General features: G+C 37.5%; 1 protein-coding gene across 4 annotated transcripts in view; it reads left to right on the forward strand.

Annotated features, from left to right (window-relative positions):
• Window positions 1–18,587, forward strand: part of LOC121734838 (eukaryotic translation initiation factor 5) — a 33,028-nt gene extending 14,441 nt beyond the window's left edge. For 2 of the 4 annotated variants that reach the window (XM_042125464.1, XM_042125466.1), the window contains exons 3-13: window positions 3,969–4,074; window positions 4,744–4,865; window positions 5,383–5,602; window positions 6,671–6,788; window positions 10,934–11,120; window positions 11,748–11,843; window positions 12,306–12,441; window positions 13,972–14,131; window positions 16,045–16,252; window positions 16,552–16,734; window positions 17,193–18,587. In XM_042125464.1, coding sequence (XP_041981398.1) covers window positions 5,446–5,602; window positions 6,671–6,788; window positions 10,934–11,120; window positions 11,748–11,843; window positions 12,306–12,441; window positions 13,972–14,131; window positions 16,045–16,252; window positions 16,552–16,734; window positions 17,193–17,315 — 1,368 coding nt within the window. In that variant the 5' untranslated portion in view covers window positions 3,969–4,074; window positions 4,744–4,865; window positions 5,383–5,445 and the 3' untranslated portion in view covers window positions 17,316–18,587. Of the gene's footprint in view, window positions 1–1,494; window positions 1,648–3,968; window positions 4,075–4,743; window positions 4,866–5,382; window positions 5,603–6,670; window positions 6,789–10,933; window positions 11,121–11,747; window positions 11,844–12,305; window positions 12,442–13,971; window positions 14,132–16,044; window positions 16,253–16,551; window positions 16,735–17,192 lie in introns of those variants that run through there. The other 2 variants (XM_042125467.1, XM_042125465.1) reach the window with 2 other exon arrangements.
• The last annotated feature ends 6,282 nt before the right edge of the window (window positions 18,588–24,869 follow it).

Below are 24,869 nucleotides of genomic sequence, written 5' to 3' on the forward strand. Positions count from 1 at the left end.
GTATTCTTAGAAAACCAAGCCAAAATTGACAAAAAGCAATTAATTAAAAAAAAACTTGAGAGGTGTCAAGGGACACCTGTATACACTCAAAGAAAATATCATAACTGGCTTGCTTTCTATGAGAGAGAGAGAGAGGGAGAGAGACAGACAGAGAAACACTTACTTGCCCGCGACTTAGTCCGTGTTAGCATAGTATAATAACGGAAATGGATAATTTTCTCCTTATTATGGTCCCTTACTCCAATTAATAATAATATCTTTATTTAAACGGAAAAGAAGCCTCTGACTAAGCACTAGTGTTAACTATATTGCAGAGGCCAGGTGGTATTAGGTGGGTGGTGGTACAGTTGTTTTGTGGTATCTTTTTAGCATTTCTTGCTCACCGACAAGACATCCGCATTTTTGCGTTGGGGGAATGCGTTTTCGCATTCCCGGGGCCTGGGGAGGACTACCGAGGTATGTGGGACTGCCCGGGATGGACGTAAGATTCGCACCCGGGACTACCCACTAAAATCCCAACGGTGTTCCTGCTCCTGATGGTGGGACTACGGGAAACGCGTGATACACGACCGCAGCCCCACCACCTCTGCCGCTTCAGGCTCAAGGGTTAGGTTAGGTTAGATAATAGTACAAGTAGCACATAATAGATACAATACCTACGAATACAAGTAGTCGTAGGAAGGGACGGATGTATAATATATCCTGTATCATATTTACTGCAAAATAAATAATAATAGGTACCCGTATCAGCGGTGTTGTTTTAATTTTTCCTAACATTAACATAAACTACTAACTTCTAGAACATTATATAATTTTGGTAGTAATGACTAATGAGAAATACACGCAAAAATGCTTAACAAATTATAATAATTAATAATCAGAGATGTCTGTCTGCTCTATAATGTCACGCAACGTTTGAGAAAATACTTTATTTCCTTACATTCAGGAGCGATCTGAGAACCCAAATTGGAGGTCATAATGATGATGATGATGATGATGAAAACACCTCAGTCGTGCAGTAGTGCTGAAAATAATGCGGTCGTAAAGTATGGTGTCGCAATGCGGCGTTAGTCGAGACGTTTCGTTGCGACTTACGACTAAAACTTGACTTTGGAGGTTCTTGCTTTGAGATGTTCCAATTTTATAGTCTTGACTCTTTACTCATGTGTTTTGTGACGTTATCAACAGATATTAGCTTATTCTATGGTCAGTTTGGTGCTGATAAACGAAATTTTGACTTATCATTGTATCTGGAAAGGATAGAAAGGTTTGAAAATTGTAGAGTCTTTAGAAACTTAGGAAGCACGTTCGAGAAAGTATCTTAATTTAACTAATTTTTAAACAAACGATGTTTTTAAAATGCTTTCTTTATTACAGTTTATAAAACAAAGCCTATTTAGCGATACGATTTATGTGAGTCGTAGTAAAAAATCAATTTCAAGTCGCGACCGTAAAATTGAATTCGATTAGGAGTTTTAAACCGCGTCGATAACAAATCTGCAGTTTTGTATGCGTTTGGCGGAGGAAGCTGTAAATCTTGCGGCTGTGTGTGTGGATCAATCGCGACGCGGCGCTCCAAGGACGCAGAGTGCGGGCGCGTGCGTGAGTGTGCGTGATAGCGTGCGCGATTTTACATGCTCGATACAGGTAATAGGGCAGATTATCGCGTGCTAGCAATTCGTCCTTGAAGTAGAGAAATAACCTTCAGCGACGTTTATCATTAACATAATTTGTTATTATTGTTTTTGTTCGGTGCCTATTTAAAACGCCTTTTTCACGTTATTTAGACCAAAATATTATTTAAGCGATTACAAATTCGTCTATGGATGCCCAGATTGCATGCTACGAGGGCTGCTATTTATGTATCCGGAACTGGCCACTTACAAGAACAATATTTAAAAAGTAATTACAACATTTGAAAATAGAACTCTTTGGTTGAAGAATACATTTTGTTTCATGTGACTGTCAATTATTTTTCCATTGTGGCGTCATTTTGAAAATTGCGTGTCTTCATTTGCCATGGATTTAACGCGTGAACATTTTCGTGCAATGATTTACTACGATTTTCGGCGTGGGCTAAATCAACAACAGTGCTTTATTCAACTCACCGCAACTTTTGGAGATGAAGCACCATCAAAAACCACTGTTTATCACTGGTACAGTGAGTTAAATCGCTCACGGATGAAAATAAAGAAGGTCGCCCAAAAACAGCTGTTGTCCCACAAAATATAGATGCTGTGCGGGAACTAATAATGCGTGATCGTCATGTTACATATCGCGAGATAGAGGCGTCCTTAGGCATAAGTATGACGAGCATACATAAGATATTACACGAACATTTGGCTGTAAAAAAAATATGTTCGCGTTGGATTCCGCACAACTTGACAATCGATCAAAAACGGGCTCGTGTCGATTGGTGCAAAAAAATTATAAAAAAATACAACCGTGGTACGTCAAAAGCCGTTTATAATATCTACACAGGTGATGAATCTTGGATCTATGCATATGACCCCGAAACTAAACAACAGTCAACGGTGTGGGTGTTCCAAGATGAGCCGAAACCAACAAAAGTTACTCGTGCAAAAAGTACTTTGAAGCAAATGGTCGCCTGTTTTTTTGGAATTAATGGACATGTGGCTACAGTGCCATTAGAGAATCGTAAAACGGTTAATTCTGAATGGTATACGACCATTTGTTTACCAGAAGTCTTTGAAGAAATAAGAAAGGACAACCGACAACGCAGAATCATATTACATCACGACAATGCTAGCTGTCACACCTCAGCTGAAACAACTCAGTTTTTGGAGGGTCAAAAGATCGAATTGACTGGTCATCCGCCGTACAGCCCTGATTTGGCACCTAACGATTTCTTTTTATTTCCATACGCGAAGAACAAATTACGTGGTCAACGTTTTTCGAGCCGCGAAGAGGCTGTTGATGCGTTCAAAATGCACGTTTTGGAGATACCTCAATCAGAATGGAAAAAGTGCTATGAAAATTGGTTCCAGCGTATGCAAAAGTGTGTCGATCATCGCGGCGAATATTTTGAAAAGCAATAAAACCATATTAAATGATATATGTTTGTTTCTTTTTTTAATTCCGGATACATAAATAGCAGCCCTCGTATAGATTCGCAATTTCGCATACATGGTTTTCGTTACAGAAAACAAACAAGTGACTACATATCTCTAAAACCAGACAGTAGGAAAAATATTCTACCCCGAATAATGTATTATTGGAAGAGGCACTTAAAAGTATTTCTACTGTAAGCGCTCATTGCCGATCTACATCGGGGGTTCTCAAACTTTTTTGTGCAATTTTTGACGGACCCCCAAAGAAGAATGTTTTGTCTTGGCTGAATTGTCTTCATTGTGGTGGCTGATGACAATTCTAAAAATTATTTGAGTCGATCGCGGAACCCCTGAGCTCCGCGGAGCACACTTTGAGAATGTCTGCTCTACATAATTCATTATAATTATTATAATATACTCCCAATAACTTTCTTGTTGTTGACGTGAACAGATAAACCGTCTCGTGAGTCGTGACGGATGGTTCGCAAACAATTACACTTTGTTAAAAACCGTGTTATACTTTAACCATGATTATATTATTATTTATCAGTGGTATACATGTTAAAATCGTTTAAACGACGTCTATGACCACGGAACTTAGTTTCATTTTAGAGGGTTGGTATTTTACTTGGTCCTTCGATGCCTCTATAAGACGCGTTTAAGAAATATTAACGCCAACCTAGAATATAGTTGTAGCGTAAATTCGAGACTCTAGTGTGCCTCAGCCACCAATGTAGGCATTGGTTACTGAAGCCTGATGATAAGCTATTGATGCTATTGCTTATCATCAGCAGTCTGTGTGCCGGTCTTCTGAACTCTTCTGCCGTTTTGTCGTTTCCTGGTCGATTAAAAAAAATCTAATCAATGTAATCTAATCTAAGTTGTATGTTGTTGCAGAGACATCAGTACAGTGCGAGGAGAGTGGTCGGTGTGTCACGTCCAGGGTTGCCGGCTGCCGACGAGCGTGCATGACGTCACACACACTCAGCAATACTGCGCGCAGGTGAGCACACAACTACCCGCATTAACGTCACGCATACACGCATGGGCGTACCCAGGTTCTGGGCCAGGCGGGGGCAAATTACCCAGGTTCTGGGCCAGGTTGGGGCAAATTACGCAGATTCTGGGCCAGGGGGAGGGGGGGGGGGGAATCAGATTTTTTATAAGCTAGGTGTTTATAAAGAATAAAAAATTAATAATTTTTAGTTGTAAAAATATTATATTGCAAAGAAATGCCAAAAAATCGTTTTATTATTTTTAATTTTTATAGACGAAGTACTAGATAATATACTTAGTAGGGACGTCAACTAGATCCAGGGGGGGCAGCTGCCTCCCCCCTCGTTACGCCCATGCATACACGCGTTACATACGTGAAGGTGTAGCGTCTAAATGTGTGTGTGGTGTAAATTGTGGTCATTGATGCCAAATTATTAAAACTGCCATAAGTTTTAATAGTCACACAACCAGGAATAAGAAGAATGAAATTTGCCCAAAAAGTGCTTTGTCAAAGAGTGTAATTGACACACCACTCAAGAGATAGTTATCGTCCATAGATTAGTTATTAGGCTTAAACTTGATAACTAAGCTAGACAAGAGGCTAGTAGAGGCAAGGTTACTTATGTAAGTTACCCAGCGTGCAGGCTGTGCGGCATAAAGTGTTCTTCTGTTGCAGAAGATCAAAGTTTAGCGGCAACAGACATCGGAAGCTGCTGCCCCTTCGGCAGACGTGACTGACGCGCGCGGCCGCCGGCCCGCACGCTGTAGCGCCCCGCCCCCGAGCACGACGCGCGCCCGGTGAGACCACACCCCCAAGATAACCACAAAACCACGCCCCCAAGACCTCGCCCACATGACCACGCCCCCAAGACCATATCCCCTTTTGCCGTAGCTTATAAATAATGCGTTATTCGTGCATTAAGGCAATGAAATAACGAAAAATCTTGATGGCTGATAGACAAAAATATCAGGACGTCTGAATACCGGGAACGCGGGAATTGTACTCTTTTACAAGATTAACTCCACGTTTTTTTCCGGGACAATCCTTATAGACCTTGCCAGATTGCAAAATCGGTTCAGCAGTTTAAGCATGAGTAGGTAACAGACTCACAGACACTTTTTGCATTTATAAGTTTGAATGATGGAAACTACAACCTGTCAAAGAATCTCCGTCGGCTAGTTAGAAATTCGCTCGTGGCTCTCTGTTACCGAAAACACGTAAAATTATTCATTTAAAAAAATATAAACAGACGAACATAATATAACCTCCTCCTTTTTGGAAGTCGGTTAAAAATAACAACACAATTTGTTACAGATCCAGTGTCAAAAAGAAACCACCTCTGTCACTAGTTAGGATATAAAATTAAGGTCAGCAGCCATGGGGTCCGTGAACGTGAACCGCAATGTCGCGGACGCGTTCTACCGCTACAAGATGCCGCGGATCTGCGCCAAGGTGGAGGGCAAGGGCAACGGGATCAAGACGGTCATCGTCAACATGGTGGAAGTCGCCAAGGCGCTTGGCCGCCCGGCTACGTGTGAGTATATATAAATATACACAATAACGCCTCCGTGGTCTAGTGGTACAGAGCGCGGCTCTTGACTCGGAGTTCGTGGGTTCGATTCCCGCGTAGGGAACATATTGTTATTTCCAAGTTTGGTTAGGACAATGCAGGCTGATCACCTGATTGTCTGACAAGTAAGATGATCTATGCGTCGGATGGGCATGTAAAAAGTCGGTCCTGCACCTGATCTCTCGCCAGTCGTGTCCGTCGTCCATCCCACTGGGTTATGAGAGTAAAGGAATAGAGAGTGCTCTTGTGTACTGCGCACACACTTGGGCACTATAAAATTACTCCTGCGTAGCTGGCCTGGTTTCAATGAAACCGGCCACCGTCACCGAAACCGGTGTGGGAGCTATTACTATTATTATTATTATACACAATAATTGGTATGTAAACCACCATGTGGCAGGATGGTGCTGTGGCGGTACCCACAATTCGCCTACCATTCCTGCATCGCACTGTCGAAGTTTTCTAAGCGCGTCGGTATATATACGCCACCACATATTCCCATATTGGGGACCCGGCGTGATTAAGGTTTAGTGTAATTCTTGTCGGCTTAGAAACAGAAAGTATTTAAAAACCATGTGATATAATAATATGTGGATTGAGGGTTTTATAAAAAGAAGTTGACCCAAAAAATATACTAATGTGAACAAAGCTAAGTAGAAAACATAAAAATTGTCTAGGTCGTCACTCATTTATTCTATAATTAGTTTACAGACTATATTAAAGCATACGCAAAATAGTATACTCTGTGTGCAGTCAACTTTTGTGGAGATACTTTGTATTGCTTCATTGTCTGCCTGCCTGCTTGTTTTTATTTTCCTTGTGTGTCTACAAAATCAGAAATATAATCTAATCAGAAATAGTTGGTGACGAGGACATTTCTGTCGATCGTAGTTACCCCTTTTAGAACTTTCATTCTTTTGTATTGCAGTCAAGTAACAATTAATCAACTTTAAATTACGAAGCACACACATAATTAGTTTTAACGCTACATAATATCAATGAGTAATGACATACATTCTTACCATATTCCAGACCCGACGAAGTACTTCGGGTGCGAGTTGGGCGCTCAGACGCAGTTCGACTACAAGAACGAGCGGTTCATCGTCAACGGCAGCCACGACTCCGCCAAGCTGCAGGACCTGCTCGACGGGTGAGTGCTCGCCACGAGTGGGCCGACCACGCCTAAATGTCTAAACACTCCATGCCGAAGTTCCGCGGCGGAAGTTCGGCATGATTCCGCCTGCAATATGTATTTTAAATTACCGATGACACACCATGCCGATATTACGTCGCGTTATATTGTATGCGTTTGACATTTCTGACGTAATTATGCCGAACTTCTGGTGTGTTTAGAACTTTAGACACTTAATGACGTTAGTACAATCGAAGAAGTTGATTCATAGGCAGATAGCGGACCTATATAGTTTGGTCAAGTTATGTCAAACCCAGTCGACAGATGACGAATTAGAATTCCACACGGCGCGTTGCGTCAGCGTTGCGTCGACGCAGCGCTGCCGTTTGACGCATAGCCGGGCGTTGCGTCATCGCAGCGTTATTACGAAGCAGTCTTAACGTCAAAACTAGGGCATCGAAACCCGGACCCAATTTTCAAAACCCGGGTTTTTCGGGTTTTTTCGGGTTTTCTTAAAATTCAAAGATTAACGATGCGAAAATACTTTAAATATGATTTTCAGCGATTGCCAACACCTTTCCAGTAAAATACTATTTAAATACCATAGTGTGCGGTCACGGCAGTGCCCAACCAAGTCTCGAGTGAACGGGCACGGCCGTGCCATACTTTTATAGAAGTGACTATTTACATCTTCTATTTTATTAAATTATATTGGATCTTATCAAAGCTAGGGATTAAGATTTTCGGGCCAAGATTAAGCATTACAACTAGCTTCACCTCAAAATTACATATATTATTAAATGTATTTGTATTTTATGAAATATATATAAATCTATCAATAATTTTTGAAGACAGTAAATGGAAGAATAACCTTAAATATAAAACGTATGCCAACAAATCTTTATTTAACCTTTTACATTTTTATTGCTGATTGTCTAGTTATTAATAATAATTTAGTCTCAATTGATGTTGGCATACATCATACCTGTAATCAAATGTTTGTGCCTAGTTTTTACTTGAAATTGCCTTGTGTCTGCCTTGCTACGGTATGAAGCCGAATGTTCTATGCAATTTAAGGTAACTTTTCTGTCATCTAACTCATTGGAAAATCTTAAATTACTGAAAAATCTTACATTACAATTTACACTACACCTTTTTGTAGTCATTAGTTCTAGTCACAATTGACAAAATTCATGTCAAATAACCAAATAATTGATCAGACCAGACCATAATATTATGGCCAATACGGAAGGTTGCTTTTAATGAATTTGGAAGAATAACCCCATGGTTGGCATGCTGTTACACACAAGAAATTATGTCTGGCGCTGGTGCTGGTAAAAACTCGGCTTGTTATATTTCATCTCGATTCACTAAAATCACGTGTTTTAATAATTCCGCAGTGAGTTTGACATCCATGGCCGGCTAAAGAAAGCCATCATTCGTCCTATTATGTGTTACCAACATCAGTCTCTCAAGCAATGAAAAGCAATCTGCCGCATTTGCCAGACCGCAATACAAAAATATGGATTCAGATCATACTTGATGGAAACTCCTCGGCATGGTTTTGTCAATTTCTAGGGGCTGGTTGCTTTCCTGGAACCTTTTTACTGATTGCATAGTCTTAATATGCTTTTTGTTATGTTGTGAATATAACAAATAATGCAAAAAACATAACGACAAACAAAAACCTTTAAGGGTTTTTAGTAAGTTAGACGACTGAAAATAATGACATTAAATTGCAAAAGAAGACTGGGCGTCATACCGCAGCAGAGCACAAAAAATATTTTAAAATATATATATAATAAATTAAAAATAATGCCAAACATCGATCAGTATAAATTAATTTGACAATCAGCAATATAAATATCTCATTCGAATGAAATTTTCAGTTTATAAAACGAAATAAAGATTTGTTGACTTATAATTGATTTTTATGACTGTAGATAACTGTGATTGCTTTAGAAACGATAAAATTCGGAAAAGTGTTTTAATAATATGTTTTTTTTAATACCAAAAAATAAGATATCATTGTTACACTGTCTTAAAAAAATCCTGACAGGTTTTTAGATATTCCAAAATTACAAATATCCCGAAGACTTTGTTGATGGGTGTATTTTATCAGCAAATACGGTCCATACAAGTTTCAACGTTTTGTCTCTAACTAGTGGCTGACTTGCCCATCATCAAAAGTCTACGATACTTTCAGCAGAATTAGATGTTAGAACCCTTTGAAGCTGTCCATACTTTATTTTGTAAGCCTTTGATCATATAATAAACAAAACTGTGGTCAATCACTGAATGTTGATTGAAAACTATAAAATAAGTTTAACAAGATTTGGCTTCTATGAAATTTGAAAACTTTTTGCGAAGGATAGATTGTTTAGAGACTTAGCTTTTTTTACATTGAATAGTTTTGGTAGGATTTTTAAACTATGTATTATTAATTATGATTAATAAATATTTTTATGACAATTAGTCTTTAGTGCTCTTAAGGCAGGGATTAATCTCAATCCAAAACTATAACTTTGTAAACAATCAAAGACCAAGCGTATATGCATCGCAATAAGATTCATTTTAGCTTAGCATAAAACTGAAGTCACTCAAACGGATTTTCTCTATTTTTCATGTTTTTTTTTTAATATCTTTGGAAATAAACATTAAGAAACAAAATTGTTCGGTTAAAGAATTTTTAATATAGATTTACTAACAATTTATTCAAATAAAATGTATAATTATCCTAGTTAATACTTATATTTCGATGAAATAGATTTTTATCGGAGGTGAGTTTGTAAATTAATTACAGCCAAAGTATTAAGTTTTATTAAAATGTTTATGGTTTAAGGTATTTTAAATATTGTGCTTTATACCTCATATTTTTTTAAACTTCGTTATTATATTGGAACTAGGTAAACCGGAAGTCGTGGAATAACAAATTGAGGTTTATCCTCGCCTTAAAACGAAACTTTTACTTTAAAATATTATATTTTGTTTAATTATGACCAATATAAATAATTAAACCTATACAATATGTCATAAAAATAAATAATTTGTATGTTAGTTTGTTATAAAATAAAAATAAAAATTGTTTTATTTCTGAATAAATTTGAATCAAATATTTTCAGAATGTTGAACTACATGTTGCCTACCACCGGTTCGGGAACTAACCCGGCGAGAAGAACCGGCGTAAGAAACTCGCACGGGGCCACTTTTTAGTAAAAAAGTGGAAAATTTGTCTTTTAAAAAAATAAAATTTACAATGTAAATAACTTAATCTATACAATATGAATACACAATTGTAAGTCACATATAATAAATGTAGAAGCAGCCTTGCAAGCAGCCATCCTACTCCCAAGATGTGCTATCGTTTAGGAAATCTTTGACCGTATAGTAGGCTTTGGCACACAAACGTTCTTTAATTACTTTTTTAAATTTATTAATTGATAGATTTTGAACGTTTTCCGGGATTTTATTGTAAAGGCTTATACATTGACCTTTAAAAGATTTACTTATTTTGCTAAGTCTGATCACTGGTATTTCCAGCTTGTGCCTATTTCTAGTGTTTCTACCGTGACTATCACTTTTAGTTTTAAATTTAGTTAAATTCTTTCTAACATACAATACATTATCCAAAATGTATTGAGAAGCAACAGTTAGAATACCAATTTCTTTAAACTTTTCTCTCAGAGATTCAAAAGCTGACATTTTATAAATTGAGCGTATAGCTCGCTTCTGCAGCACAAAAATTGTATTGATGTCGGCAGCGTTATAAATACCTTAAATCAGGTCTAGCCTTTATTAATTATCAAAAAAACGAAAAACCCGAAAAGCTCGAAAAACCCGGGTTCCATTTTTGAAACCCGGGTTTTTTCATGATCCCCAAAACCCGGGTTTGCCCGGATTTTCGGGTTTCGGGAAAACCCGGTCTCGATGCCCTAGCCAACACCCTCTCCCGCTTCGTCTCGGGGGCTGCTGTCCGTCATGTGTGCGTTGCGCGCTGCTGTCACGACGCAGCGTCCGTCCGTGTGGACTGGCTCTTACATTGAATTGACATAATTTGGCCTAATGACGTAGGTCTGTCAGCTGCCTATGAATCAATTCTTCCATGGTACAATTTTGAAGTCGGTTTCATCTTTTCAAAATACTATATAATTATTTTGTTCCAGGTTCATCCGTAAGTTCGTCCTGTGTCCGGAGTGCGACAACCCTGAGACTGAGCTGATAGTCAGCCAGCGCCGCAACACCATCTCGCAGGGGTGCAAGGCGTGCGGTTACCACGGCCAGCTCGAGTTCACCCACAAGCTCAACACCTTCATACTGAAGAACCCGCCTGCCGCCGACCCCGGCATGCAGGTAACATTAAAATATACTATTGAAGAGCTGTAACTGAGTAAAAACTAAGATTGTTTGACCGATCCGAGTACTGTAGCTGTGTAGGTATATAGGTGTATATAGGTGGTATTAGAACGAAATGCTAACTTAGATGTGAATTATTTCGTAGAACATTTAGTATTTCGTTGATAGTCGAACTGGGATTGATCATACAATATTCGTTGCACGTTTTTACTATAGTAAGACAGAAGCCATAATTGAGCAACCGCATGTATTAGAGTTACTGTTCTGTACCATACTATATTTCTCTTAGATGAACAGCAAGATAGCGGATTTGTGCGAAAGCACTAACACTGTTGATGTGACCTTTATGCCCAAAATTAAAAAAGTAAATTTGCTGTTAATATAAGACGTATGTTACACGTTCAGTTTGTGATCAATCTTGATTGATGGCTAAAAAGTACATTTATTAAGAAATGATCAGTCCGTCAATTAACTGGTTAGACGTTCAGTTTCGCGTCAATCTTACTAGATTGATGGACTGAACTGATGAGAAACTAAGCGTATAACCAACGTCTTAGATTAATAATATTATGTATTCATTTTTAACTAAAGATCATCAATCAGCATCGGCATGAATGATTTCAGGGTTCTTCACTGACGGAGGGTAACCGCGGCAAGCGCTCCAAGCGCAGCGGCCAGACCGCCAACGGCAACCACGAGGGTGGGGACGAAGCTAAGAACGTAAGTGTGACACTTCCTAACAGCTTATATTACTGAATTTAGCTGCCTTACTCCCGACAGAATCAGAATTGAATCAGCCCGATCTCAACAGCTTTTGCTACTTCCGACTACTAGCGCAAAATCGTGTTGCGGCTCAATTTGGAACTAATTCGAACTCAACGGCTTTTCCCACTCCTGACAGCTATACTAGCGCACGAGCGTGCTGCGGCTCAATTTGAAACTAATCAGACTCATAAATTAAATTCGTATCAGTTTCAGGTGTAAGACTGTAGGTTGCGGTAAACTATTAGATATCGTTTTTACCTTTGGTGTCGCTTTACTTTCCATTATTAAGAGTTACGTTAAAAGTGAAGATGACTACTAGTTGAACTAATGAGGCAGCATAATAATTAAACTGACGTCTGATGCCTGAATGTCAGTGTATCACAAATAAAATTTAAATAACGGTTCCGTATATTACAGGAGAGCGACGTACCGGTGACGCCGACCACGCCCAACCCTAAAAGCAGCAAGAAGAACAAGAAGCACGACGATGATGATGACGACGGCAACTGGACCGTCGACGTCAGCGAGGAGGCCGTGCGCGCGCGGATGCAAGGTATAACACATGTTTGTGTGTCTATAGTTTGGTCGGGGAATTTGTAGTAATTCATATATGTGTCGTAGGATGATTTGATAAATCGAATTATCGCGAAAATTCTAGATTCTTCGCGAAAACACGGATAGTTAGATAATGCTGTTTATGTTTTTCAATTTTTCTAAAAAAAGTTAGGTTTTTTGTGAAAACGCGATTTGCCTTTATACAATAATATTGCACATTCTTAGCGCTGATTGGCTTGATTTTTGCTTTTTTTTTATGAAATAAGGGGGCAAACGAGCAAACAGGTCACCTGATGGAAAGCAACTTCCGTCGCCCATGGACACTCGCTGCATCAGAAGAGCTGCAGGTGCGTTGCCGCCCTTTTAAGAGGCAATAGGGTAATAGGGACAGGTAGGGATGGGAAGGGAAGGGAATAGGGGAGTGTAGGGAAAGGAATAGGGTAGGGGATTAGGCCTCCGGTAAACTCACTCACTCGGCGAAACACAGCGCAAGCGCTGTTTCACGCCGGTTTTCTGTGAGAACGTGGTATTTCTCCGGTCGAACCGGCCCATTCGTGCCGAAGCATGGCTTTCCCACGTATACTGGTCAACTTTTATTCTGATTGGTTACTATCTTTTTCTATATGTATCTTTAAGGTATTACACCATAGAATCATAAAAGGTAAGAAATGACAATGCCTCTTCATAGGAACTTTACTTTTTATTTAACCTTTTTCTTATCTCAAACATAACCTCAGAATTAGTTTCTGGATCTGTTGAACTTTCAGCACGAATCTCACATCTTGTATCAGTCATTTTGTATTTACAGACACACTTTTAGATAACTTTTCGCACTATTTTTCAAGTCCAACTGCAATTTTAAACACATTAAAAATATCAAAAACTACTAGCTCGCTTACAAAAACGACCACAAAAAAAAAACGCGTGACAATGAATTGACATTTAAAACGTCAAGTCTTCAACCAATCAGAGAAGATGTTGTTGTGGGGCGCTTAAACCGACCAATCAGTGAGTTTTTCCGACAATAACTAACGATTCATTTCGCAATCTTACTAAGGCGTCTCGCGTTTTCGCGAAAAAACGACCTTTTGTCAGTAAGGTTGAAAAATGTAATCACCATAATTGTCTAATTATCCATGTTTTCGCGAAGTCCCTAGAATTTTCGCGATAATCCGATTTATCAAATCATCCTACGACATATACACCTTTAGCAGACGTAGAGGTCAACTTGCGAGTTTCTTACGCCGGTTCTTCTCGCCGGGTTAGTTCCCGAACCGGTGGTAGGCATCTTAGTTTCTACGTTCTTTCTACGACGTTCAAAAAGTGTATTCATGATATGATACCTATTTTGAATAAAAAAGATTTTTATTTATTTTATAATATATTATGACTACTAAGGCTTCAGCGCTGCTACTTTCACAGTGGACTGTATATGTGGAAAAAATACACACCCAAAAATTACTTAGTTTTGTTCACCCTGTGTAGTAGCCATAAATAAGCTTGCTTATCAGAAGTATTTTCCCCCTAGATCTGACGGACGGCGCGAAGAGCATGACGCTGAGTGAAGACAGCGAGAAGAACGAGAAGCAGCGCATGGACCTGTTCTACTCCTACATGAAGCAGAAGTCCGACGCCGGCGACGTCGACGCACCCAAGGCCATCACCGAGATCATACACGAGGCTGACAGGTAAATTGAATTCTAAAAACAGCGTGATAAGTTTCGGACTTGCGTGTGAAGGTAGTGTTTTATATGGGAATATTATAAAATGCACATCAGAATAATTTTTCAGCACACTACCTTAACTCCGCTAATTAACTGAATGCATACGAGAAAAACTAATGCTGATCAAAAAAAACAATTGATTAACCGAACATGTACTTAAAAAAAACTTAAACATCATACAAAACGAGACGACCTTTATAACCGAATTCACAAAAATATGGTTCATACATCGGATATATTATTTGTAAAACTAAAATTTAAATTGTTTATCAAAAATACTAACTTGCACTCTAAATTGGACAATCTTACAACGGAATTTCTAAAAACGATATCGAAAGGTGCACAACAATTAAATCAATTTCTATTATCAAAACAAGTCTACAAATTGACAAATCGTGCAACTAAAAATTTTTTAACCTTACTTTATTTTCTTTTTGTTTCTCTGTTTTACTGAAAAACATGTTGGGGCCTCCTCATCTAACGCCGCACTCGCTCCTTTGCGCTCGCTCTTTACTCTTTAGCGATCACAGATATATCTTGATCTATTTCTGTGTTAGCGTCAAAGATTTTTGGTAATTAGGATGAGATATGGTGAAAGATTTTATCATTCCAAAACTATATAATTCAAGGTTTCTTGATAAAAATTAAGAAAAATTATCAAAATTCACGACTGTATAGTGTATTGTAATTGTATGGATTAATAAATTTATTAATGATTCTTAAGTAATTAATAGCAATGTTAGCCCAATACGACTTGATTGGGTTAGGTTAGATGGCTAAGGCGGGAGCTACGCTGCGCTACGCTCCCGCCTTAGCGATCGTGGTTATTTTTTGTGAACCACCCAGATGTAGAAGCCTTAGGGGCTTAGGGGCTCCGTCGACTCATAATTGAAACCAGTTGTTTTTTTCTTTTTTTTTTCTTTAGCAGTTTGTGAACCCCTACAGTGCAATTCCTAAGCCGGAGGCTTAATTATTTTGCAATATATCGGTAAGGAACCCTTTGTGCGCGAATCCGACTCGCTCTTTGCCGATTGTTTATTATTATTGTTTATAAACTGATTACCATTCACTGTGGCAAAGTTTAGTCCATGTTAAGTTAGCACTTGATGATTTTTATGTGTTCTTAATTATATGAACATAACAGATTAAATTGGGTTTTATTTAGAATAAATCATGTTCCTAATAGTAATTTAGGTGATGGTTTTCCTTTAAAAAGTTGTAGTATGTTAATTGAACTAAGGAATTGTTAGATGTACTATTTTAATAATAGTTATTCGTTCAGTAAAACAGTTTCGCAAATAACTTTAAATAGTATGCTGAATTCGCATTATTTACTCAATAATGCGAATTCAGCATACTATTTAAAGTAAAATATTTGAAAGTTTCACCAAAAATACTGACTTGCACACTAATTCTGCACCCTAAATAATAATTAGTGTGCAAGTCAGTATTTTTGGTGAAACTTTCAAATATTTTGATCGAGAAAAGGGAATATACAGACATTGATTTAAATACATGCCTTTTATATGTGGACAGGTTAATTATAAGTACTGTGTCATAAGGTTCAGATTTTTCTGGAGATGGTTTATGGAGGTGTGCACGAAATTGATTTTCATACAGACATGTTGTCCTTTTTCCACACAGAGAAGTCTTAACCAGACTATTATCACGTCAAAGCGCAAAAATTAAGGATCGGGTCCATACGAAAAGTTCTTGTTACCTGGATTCTTAAAGCATGACAGAAAGAAGAGGCAGAATTTTTCGTAACAATGATGGTGATAGTTTGTGGATAGCGTGTTGACTAGAAATTAGTAAAGTGTACAGACAATTTTGTGATTAATGTGAATAGTAACTGATGATTATCATCATGATTCCAGGTTGGAGGTGAAATCCAAGGCGTTGTTGGTCGCGTTCGAGGTAGTCGTCCGTGCGAGCGCTCTAGCGGCGGACGTGCGCAAACACCGCACGCTGCTGCTGCGCCTCGCCCGCCTCGACCCGCGCGCGCCCCGCGCCGCGCTGCACGCGCTCACCGCCATGGCGCACCACGACGCCGCGCTGCTGCCCAAAGTGCCCGCCATACTCAAGGTACACTGTAAGATAGTTTAAGAGAGAAACTGAACTCCTCCAGACCGACCTTAAGTTACCTACAATCGGTAATTTATATACCAACGTGTCACTACCTGATCGATGTGCCAATGGGGTAACTCCCTGCGCGCGTTCCACTTATGGGAAGTAAGTGCGCGAAAATCATACACTGCCAATTTCCTTTTCCTGCTTTTTAGCGACCTTTTAATGTAGCAACACTTTTAAAATATGTATAAGTTTGTTTCACGTTTATAGCCAGTCTGTTACAAGTATACTAACTGCACTATAACGCATTTCAGCTGCTGTACGACCTGGACATAGTGGACGAGAAGACGATCCTCGACTGGGCCGCGAAGCCGTCGCGCAAGTACGCGTCGCGTGAGACCGTCGCTGAGGTGCTGAAGAAGGCTCAGCCGTTCATCGACTGGCTGCAGCAGGCCTCGTCCGAGGACGAGAGCGATGCTAGTGAGGAGGACATTGAGGTAACTATTTCTATATCTTCTTTTAACGATGTGAGTAGCAGCCGCAGCTCGGTCAGGCCAAAGCCAAACTGACGTCATTTCAGACGTTGTATATATCTTTTCGTTCTCCGAAACTTCGATAGCGCGATGCAGGATTGTGTAGCTAATTGTGGGTACCGGTGGGTATTCTTTTTACCAGACTACGCCATAGATGTTTATTTACGCTCTAATACGCAGTATTTCTAAGCCGCTCACATAATGCTGTTCTAAGCACCTCTAGAAATGCAGAAATGAGCTAGCACTATATTTGTGTGCAACTGAAAGACTGGAAAATTTTACAATGCCCAAAAAAACTTTCTAATACTTTGAAATGTTACGTAACATTTTTTAACCATTACCATGTTGCAAAGACCGACTGACCCTCTAATAGTGTTACGTATTGAACGCTCTATAACGTGTTATCTATGTTAAAATTTCAGATCGAGTACGACGACCGCGCGAAAGTGGCGCCGATTAAGCCGGTCGCCGCGCCCGCCGCCGCCAAGCCCAAACCCAAGCCGGATGATGACGAGGACATCGATGTCGACATCGACGCCATATAGACACCCTCTGCAATGTATTGGTCGCGTAACCCTAGTCTTAAAGTTACTATACAATATCTTCACACTATAAGAGAATTTGGAACTAAAATAATACATTCAAAGAAAGCGCTGCCTACTGGTGACACAAATCCAAAACTTACACAATATCATACGGTAGACCATCTTGATACTGTAACGCCAACACACATTGTAGCGTTACTACAGTGTTTAGTCTAGTAACATGTTGAGTAGTGCATATAATATGCAAGGATAGCATTAGTTTCGAAACGTACGAAGAAAAAGCAACTTTGAGATTGGTGTAATGCGACCTTTACTTGTACAATTTTAGATGATCTAATACGTTTTATTGATCGCGTCATTTTGCGCTAGTTCATGCTCTATTCCGTTGTTTACCTCTATCAAGGGCAGAGTTTTGCCAAAGCACGGACCCCATGTGTAATAGAAAATAAGACTGTGAATTTTAGCGGCTATATTCGAATTGTATGAGCGGATGTATATTGTATGTGTATCATTTTGTATATCTTTTCCTAACGAGAATAGATTTTATTTATACGCAACTTTCGGTCACAAAATTCTCCTCTTTGGATTTGGATTCTTGAATTTGCTGTGCAAATATTCACCTATACACGTTCAAAGTTTGTTCCTAAATATAGATTGTTTTATATTTAATATATTTGCTTTATTTACTTTGGGATGGACATGTGGGATGCGCAGGAGTCGATGGGAGTACTAATACAATTAGCTCATTATTAAAATGCTTGTAATAGATGTAAATGTAAATTTTCGCACACAAGGAGGGAATTTGGTTCGAAATTGTGATTGTACGGCCGCTGACTTGTAGGTTGTCTCAAAAATGTGAACCACTATAATGTATGTGTTACCTAAAATTTTGAATACCGATAGATTGCAATATAAACAGTGACATTGTAAAATATCGACACATTTGAAATGAAACTCAGCTCTCGACACTGATTGGTTGGCTGATATTTTCCGTTTAACCAATCAGGGCGCAAGCTGCATTCCGTTTTACGAACTTTCGATATTTTACAACGTCGTTAGTTCTATTACAATTTTACGATATTATTTACACAATTGTTTACTTATTGATGGTATACATTTTGCTAATGTCTATACATGTGAGCTGTCGTGGTGTCGGTCTGTCCCCTTGTGTGCCGTAGTCGGGGAGAGGTTTCCCCATTAAATTTTAATATTAAAATTGCAAACAGACAATTTACTCTATTCCTTTTTGTATTCAATACATTTGGATTCTAATTTTCTGTGTTTTATTCTTATAACCTTCATTTTGAGTTAAGTTGTTATAATATTATATGAGGTACTTTAACAAATACAATAATATAAAAATATATACAAAAAAAAAGACAACCACCAGTAGACAAAAAATATTTTGGGAAGTATAAAGGCACAAATATATCTGAGATATTCACTGTAATGTTCCATTTACGATATCAATCATTAAATACTTGTTGAGTTAGCAGTTTTAGTCGCTGAACAAGAAAGAAATAAAACCAGTAACTTTGTTTCTAAAAATATATTAGTCATAAAAACCATCACAAAAGTGTGATTTCATTCAATGAAGCACCGATAGAGTACCAATAAATTATTATCAATTAATTTAATATAACATTTTTAAATAAAATACATAATAGACAAACATTATTTGACTTACAAACGATAAAATAAATGTGTATAAACAAATTGGAGATGATTTTCAAAAGTATTGTAATTATTTAATTATACAGTACAAATATATTACTTGATCTATTTTATCACAATCAGGCTAAAAGTGGTGCAACGCAAGTTTCTTGCTATCTACACAGGCGCGGTCAGAAGGGGGGGGGGGTGGTTCACAGGGGACATGACCCCCCCCCCCAAAATCTAAGGTCAAATTGAAAAATTGCCAAATAATAACAGAAAATTTCTAGTTATCTTACAGCGATAAATTTTTAGTGTAGTGACTAGTGAGTGACCCCCCCTAAAATTTCAGGCTGCGACCGCGCCTGTATCTACAACTTGTTACATGAAATAAACTAAATAAATGCATTATAATTATGGTAATATTCTAACATGTTAACGATAGTTACTATAATAAGTACGAACATGTTTCTGAAAAAGCTGATCAGTGTATTAGTGACGGAAAGTCCATTAATCCATTTTTACAATGGATGGATGGACGCACCGTCAATACAAACCTGAAAATATTATTAATGTGTAATAGGCATTTACCCAGTGTAGGGTAAGGGCGCCAGTAGTCAGCCCCACACCAGCAGTCAGCCTTTTCCAGCTAAAAACCTATAGAAATAGCGTTCTTTTGCAAATTAACCAATCAAGTTACTTTTAAAAAAAGCTTGGCCTTCTAATTGGTTCAGTTCAGTAGTTCAGAACGTCACAATGACGCTAAGTGGCTGCAAGAAATGGTAATCTGATTCCAATTCGACGTTGTCACTAGTCGAGTCAAGATGCGGCTTGCGCGCCAAAATTTTATTAGTGGGAAGTGCCCGACAAAATGGTGAGTTATTGTGATTTCTTCTTAACTTTTGTGTTATATTTTATTAAGACGAATATCTAAGCAAATGACCTTGGACGTTTGACGCGGAGCGCCATCTGTTTATGAATCAATGTAGGTTGCCAAGCTACGGTAAGTTACATAATATTTCCGCTAGATCTAGCATTTAGCAATTTATTTTGCAGAGGTGGGCAGAGTAATAATAAACAGAGACTACTTGTTTTTTTTTTCGAATTAATTAAATAAAATAAATATGTACATAGAATACTTTTTTATTTTATCCCCTTTTAACCCGTATTTTATGTATGTCCCGTATTATATGTATCTCGAATACGGCTCAAACGATTTTCATGATATTTGGAGTGGGGGAGGTTTCAGGGGAGAAGACGCGGAGATGAATGTTTCATTTTTTGCCACTGATATAGAAGTCTTTCAGCTTTTTCTACATTTTTGTTTCCCAGAATTCCTCATCACGATGGATTATTTCCGTTTTAACTGGAAAGTTTTTGCCAGACTATATACCAAAAATGCATTTTTTGCTTCTGATTACATGAAGTTGGCCCTTTATTTGGTAGAACCATGCGTGGTTTTTATTTATTTGTAACCCGCCTTTGGTTTTTTTTATAAAACGTTAATTGTTAATCATTTATGGCTTTTTCTACACCAACATTGTAACAACATTTTGGGCACTTTATTTCTACTATAGTGTCGTCATCTACAGTGCCATCTGGGGTTGCTCCAAAATATTGGACTTCCGGATATTGGACAGGACAGGAATTTTTGTATTCGAGTAAATTTGAGAATTATTAAGTTATTTTTTTTTTCCTTTTGGGCAATGGGGCTTGTTGGCTTGAATGGTGGGGGACTAATTTTCTTTTTTCTGACTTTTTTTCATTTTTTCTTGTAACAGTCTCTGTTATATACTGTGGGTCCCTAATAGGTATTTTTCTCGGATATCTAGGATCCACTAATTCTGGCAGCTGATTGTGCTGACAAAAAAAAAATACTACTACTCCCTCCAGTCTGGCTTTTTGTTTTTAATATAATCAATAATTAATATTTACGTTAAAAGATAATAATAATATTTCTTACTGGACATTTGAATCCGTGTTATCATTAATCTGATGTAATGACTCTTCTAAATTTTGTCCTTCGGTTGCATCAATTTCAACAAAAAAAATTTTGTGAATAAAAACAATTTGAAAATCAATGCATTGTCTGATGCGTATACACATGAAGGTATATTAAATGATGATGAAATGTATTTTGCGCTGTAGCTAATAGTGAACAATATCGCGTAACAACGGTCCGGCGCATTATAGCACGAAAGTAAATTTCGCTAGTCCCAAAAATGTTTTTGATGATTATTGATTACTTAAAAATTAAATACAATTCTAATATTTCCTTTAGTTAATCTTTTATATAGTGTGTGATTGTAGTAGTGCAAGTTATTGAATGATAGTAACTCAATAAGTGTAACAGATATTTGTTGAAAAACCCAGAAAAAATTCATAATTTCGAAAAATGAAACTATAGAGTCAAAATAAGTGAATCGTGTTTTCCGTTAGGCAAGTATCAGATAAATATACAATCATTAAATAAATCTCAATTTCATTTGTGTTTCATCGTCTTCCAGGATCGTAATACTTATTAGAAAACACAGCAAAAAAAGGGAGCTCGGTCTTAATGCCAAATTACAGCTTTGTAAGTCCTATAGTCTTTGAGCAAGACTGCGGACAGACAGACAGACAGACGGACAGACCGAAATTATAAGGGTTCCTTGTTGACTACAGAACCCTAAAAAGTTCATTAAAAGTATTTTTTTTAAATTTTACGGCTTCCTTTAACAATACTGAACCTTCCCTGAAGCTATGGCATATTATCTCCATGTATGGCAAACATTTTTTAAACATCCTATAGTTATGTAGGTATAATAGTGTAACAGTAAAAAATAATTGTTTGAAGTCTCTGTGTTAAACTATTCTGTATGCTATACATTTACGTAACAATTTACATTACAATGTCCGATAAATAATAGACTGTTGTAAATGCATCTGATGATCACATGATCATAATATTATTTTTCACTTTTTTCAAAATCGAAAAGTGCAAACTGTTAAAACTTAAAGCCGGTAAATTGTCAAAGTGAGACTAATCAAAAGAAGAGCACGCACTGCTTGTGCCGTGTGCGCGAACGGCAACGCCGCGCTCCGTTGTACATATCTCGAGACTCGAGTTGACAACGACGCATTCTGTAACTAATTTACGCCTGTTAAATTTTATGAGCAAATGCTTTACTACATTTACTAGTGGAGTTTGATTTACAGTAGGCACTAAAGAGTTTGATGATAAAACTTCTATTTTGCAATACTGTTTATCGCAAATGGTTCGCGATCAACAAGATAAAAAATAAAGAAACATGTATGCAAAGATTCATTATAAACGGATTAGCCAAACCAAAAAAAAACCCATCCTAAAATATACATCTTACGCGATTTAAAAATATATTTTCTGATAACTGAATAAAGATCACCAAAAATATCGTTCACGACAATATATTTCAAGATACACTTTCTAATTACACAAAACTTCTGTATTTCCCGATCTGTAATTTAGCTGTAAAACATCGCCAAAAAGACGTCTAAAACGCATTTTGCTTTACTATTCACCTTAAAATATATTGTTATTACATTTTTTACGTCTAAATCAAATGAGTTATAGAACAGTTTCTTTATAGTTATTTAAATAATGAGGTAGCTGACTACTGGGTATGCGTTTCTTGTACATTATCTAGTGTTCAGCCACCCCCGGCTGAGTACTGGTCATACATAATTCCATATAAAAACCAGTAGTCGGCCGCCTAACTAGACACGGTCGAACCACGGCTGAGTACCTACTGGTGAGGTATACCCAGTGTTCAGCCATCAGTAACTTACGCTGCTTAATTTATTCATTTATTTATGAAGCACCTACCTACCAAGTAATTTCTTAGTTTTTTGGCATTGTCAGAGACCAGACATGCATTGTTTATTTGTTTCAGCTCCATAGGTCTCTTTCGAGGGACATCTAAGGAGAGGCTGACTACTGGTAGCTATTTGGCCGAGAACTGGGTTGTGACGGCTGAGTACTGGGGAAATGTGCTTTATTTTGAAAAATACTTTATTTTCAATACTTATTAAGAAAAATTATAACTTATATGTTAATTTCATAACAATGGTTAATAAATGATTAAGTGAATAAGTAAAAAAGGTTTTTGATTACTATTTTAAATAATTTTCTATCCACATTTAAACTTGCACTTTCCACTAAAAGGCTGACTACTGGTGCCCACTGCCCGTACCCTATATGAGATCAGTATATTTACAATTAGGAATAAAATTGAGCCCATACAATATTTAAAACTACGCCTTACAACTAGAGATTCAATGTAATATCAAGTGTTGTTGGTTATACCTTATAAGATTCGTATACTGTTTAAACTTTAGACTCAGGAGGTACCGCACTAGTGCGCCTTACTTCCATAGAACTGCTGATTTACGAACGACGCGTCTTTATTCACTAACGACGCGTCTTTATTCACTTTCATAGAACTGACGATTTACAAACGACGGGTCTTTACTTCACTTTCATAGAACTGACGATTTACAAACGACGCGTCTTTATTCACTTTCATAAAATTGACGATTTACAAAGTACGACGCGTCTTTATTCACTTTCATAGAACTGACGATTTACAAATGACGCGTCTTTACTTCACTTTCATAGAACTGACGAATTGCAAACGACGCGTCTTTACTTCACTTTCATAGAACTGACGTTTGGAATAATATTATGTAATGGAAGAGATGGTTATTAGTTATTACGCAATGGAGTCGCGCCGTGTCGTGTGTCGTGTCGCATTAGTGCGGACTGGCCTACGGTCTGGCCTTAAAGATAAATTTCGAGATAATTAAATTCGAAACAGTCATATTACTCATAATTTGTTCTTTAGGTAGAGCTTGTACAACTTAAAATGACTCGAGCCTCTCTCATATTTACAGTAGGTACACTATTTATATCAACTAGTGAATTGGTTGGCGTCATTTTAAGTCAGGAAAGCTCTATCTGACTTCTGAGAATCACAGTAACAAATCGCTCAGTTAAATTGTAGAGGCAAATCTGTTATTCACATTTCATGTACGACTGGCTTCATAGGGAGATTCTTAGATCATCAGATGACATAGTTTTTCTAAGCTAAACAACTCTAGCTTGTCTAAACCAAAGTTTGGTAAGCTACTTAGTATAAACATTTATTAAAAATAATATTACATAATTTCTTTGTTTGAGTGCTGTATTATAAAATGCATGATTATAATAATCATATATTTTATAATACAGCATTAAACACTCAAGACAACTAGCATTAAGTCAACATATCCATTATTTCAACACAAATACTACGCAAAAAGGTGCGCATACACTGCATCGGAATCGGGCCGCAAGGAACGTACAGTTTAGGTATACGTTTTATAAAATTGACATTGCGAAAACTACTTGGCATTTTGTGATACCAACAAGGCCCAATTCTGATATTCAGCGACGGCTAATGAGAAAGGTATCACAATAACAGCACATTCGATTTCATAAGGCAGTAAATAAGCAGTCCAAGCGCCTTATACACAAGAAAACTGCAACTATAAAATTGAGTGTCTTGAATCTTGATAATAGAAAATAGGAGTAAAAACCTTTTGTTTTTAGTATTACACAAATCAAATATATCAAATCGTTTACGTTAGGTACCTAACGACACATATACTACATTTTTTGTTTTTTCTAGAAAGTGTGTAATTTAGCCATAAAATGATTTAATTATGAAAAACAGCGTTATAACAGTCATCTTTGAGATTTTTTTCTATGGAGCAGAATTTTTCAAATTGTGTAGATATACCTTTGCGTACTTATAGGAAATTTTCTCAATTTTAAAACGGTACTTATTTTATACTTAAATAATGACATTTCCTTTACTAAAAACGTGTTTTAAAAAACCCGTT

This window comes from Aricia agestis, chromosome 16 (genome assembly GCF_905147365.1).
Source record: "Aricia agestis chromosome 16, ilAriAges1.1, whole genome shotgun sequence".
NCBI lineage: Eukaryota > Metazoa > Arthropoda > Insecta > Lepidoptera > Lycaenidae > Aricia > Aricia agestis.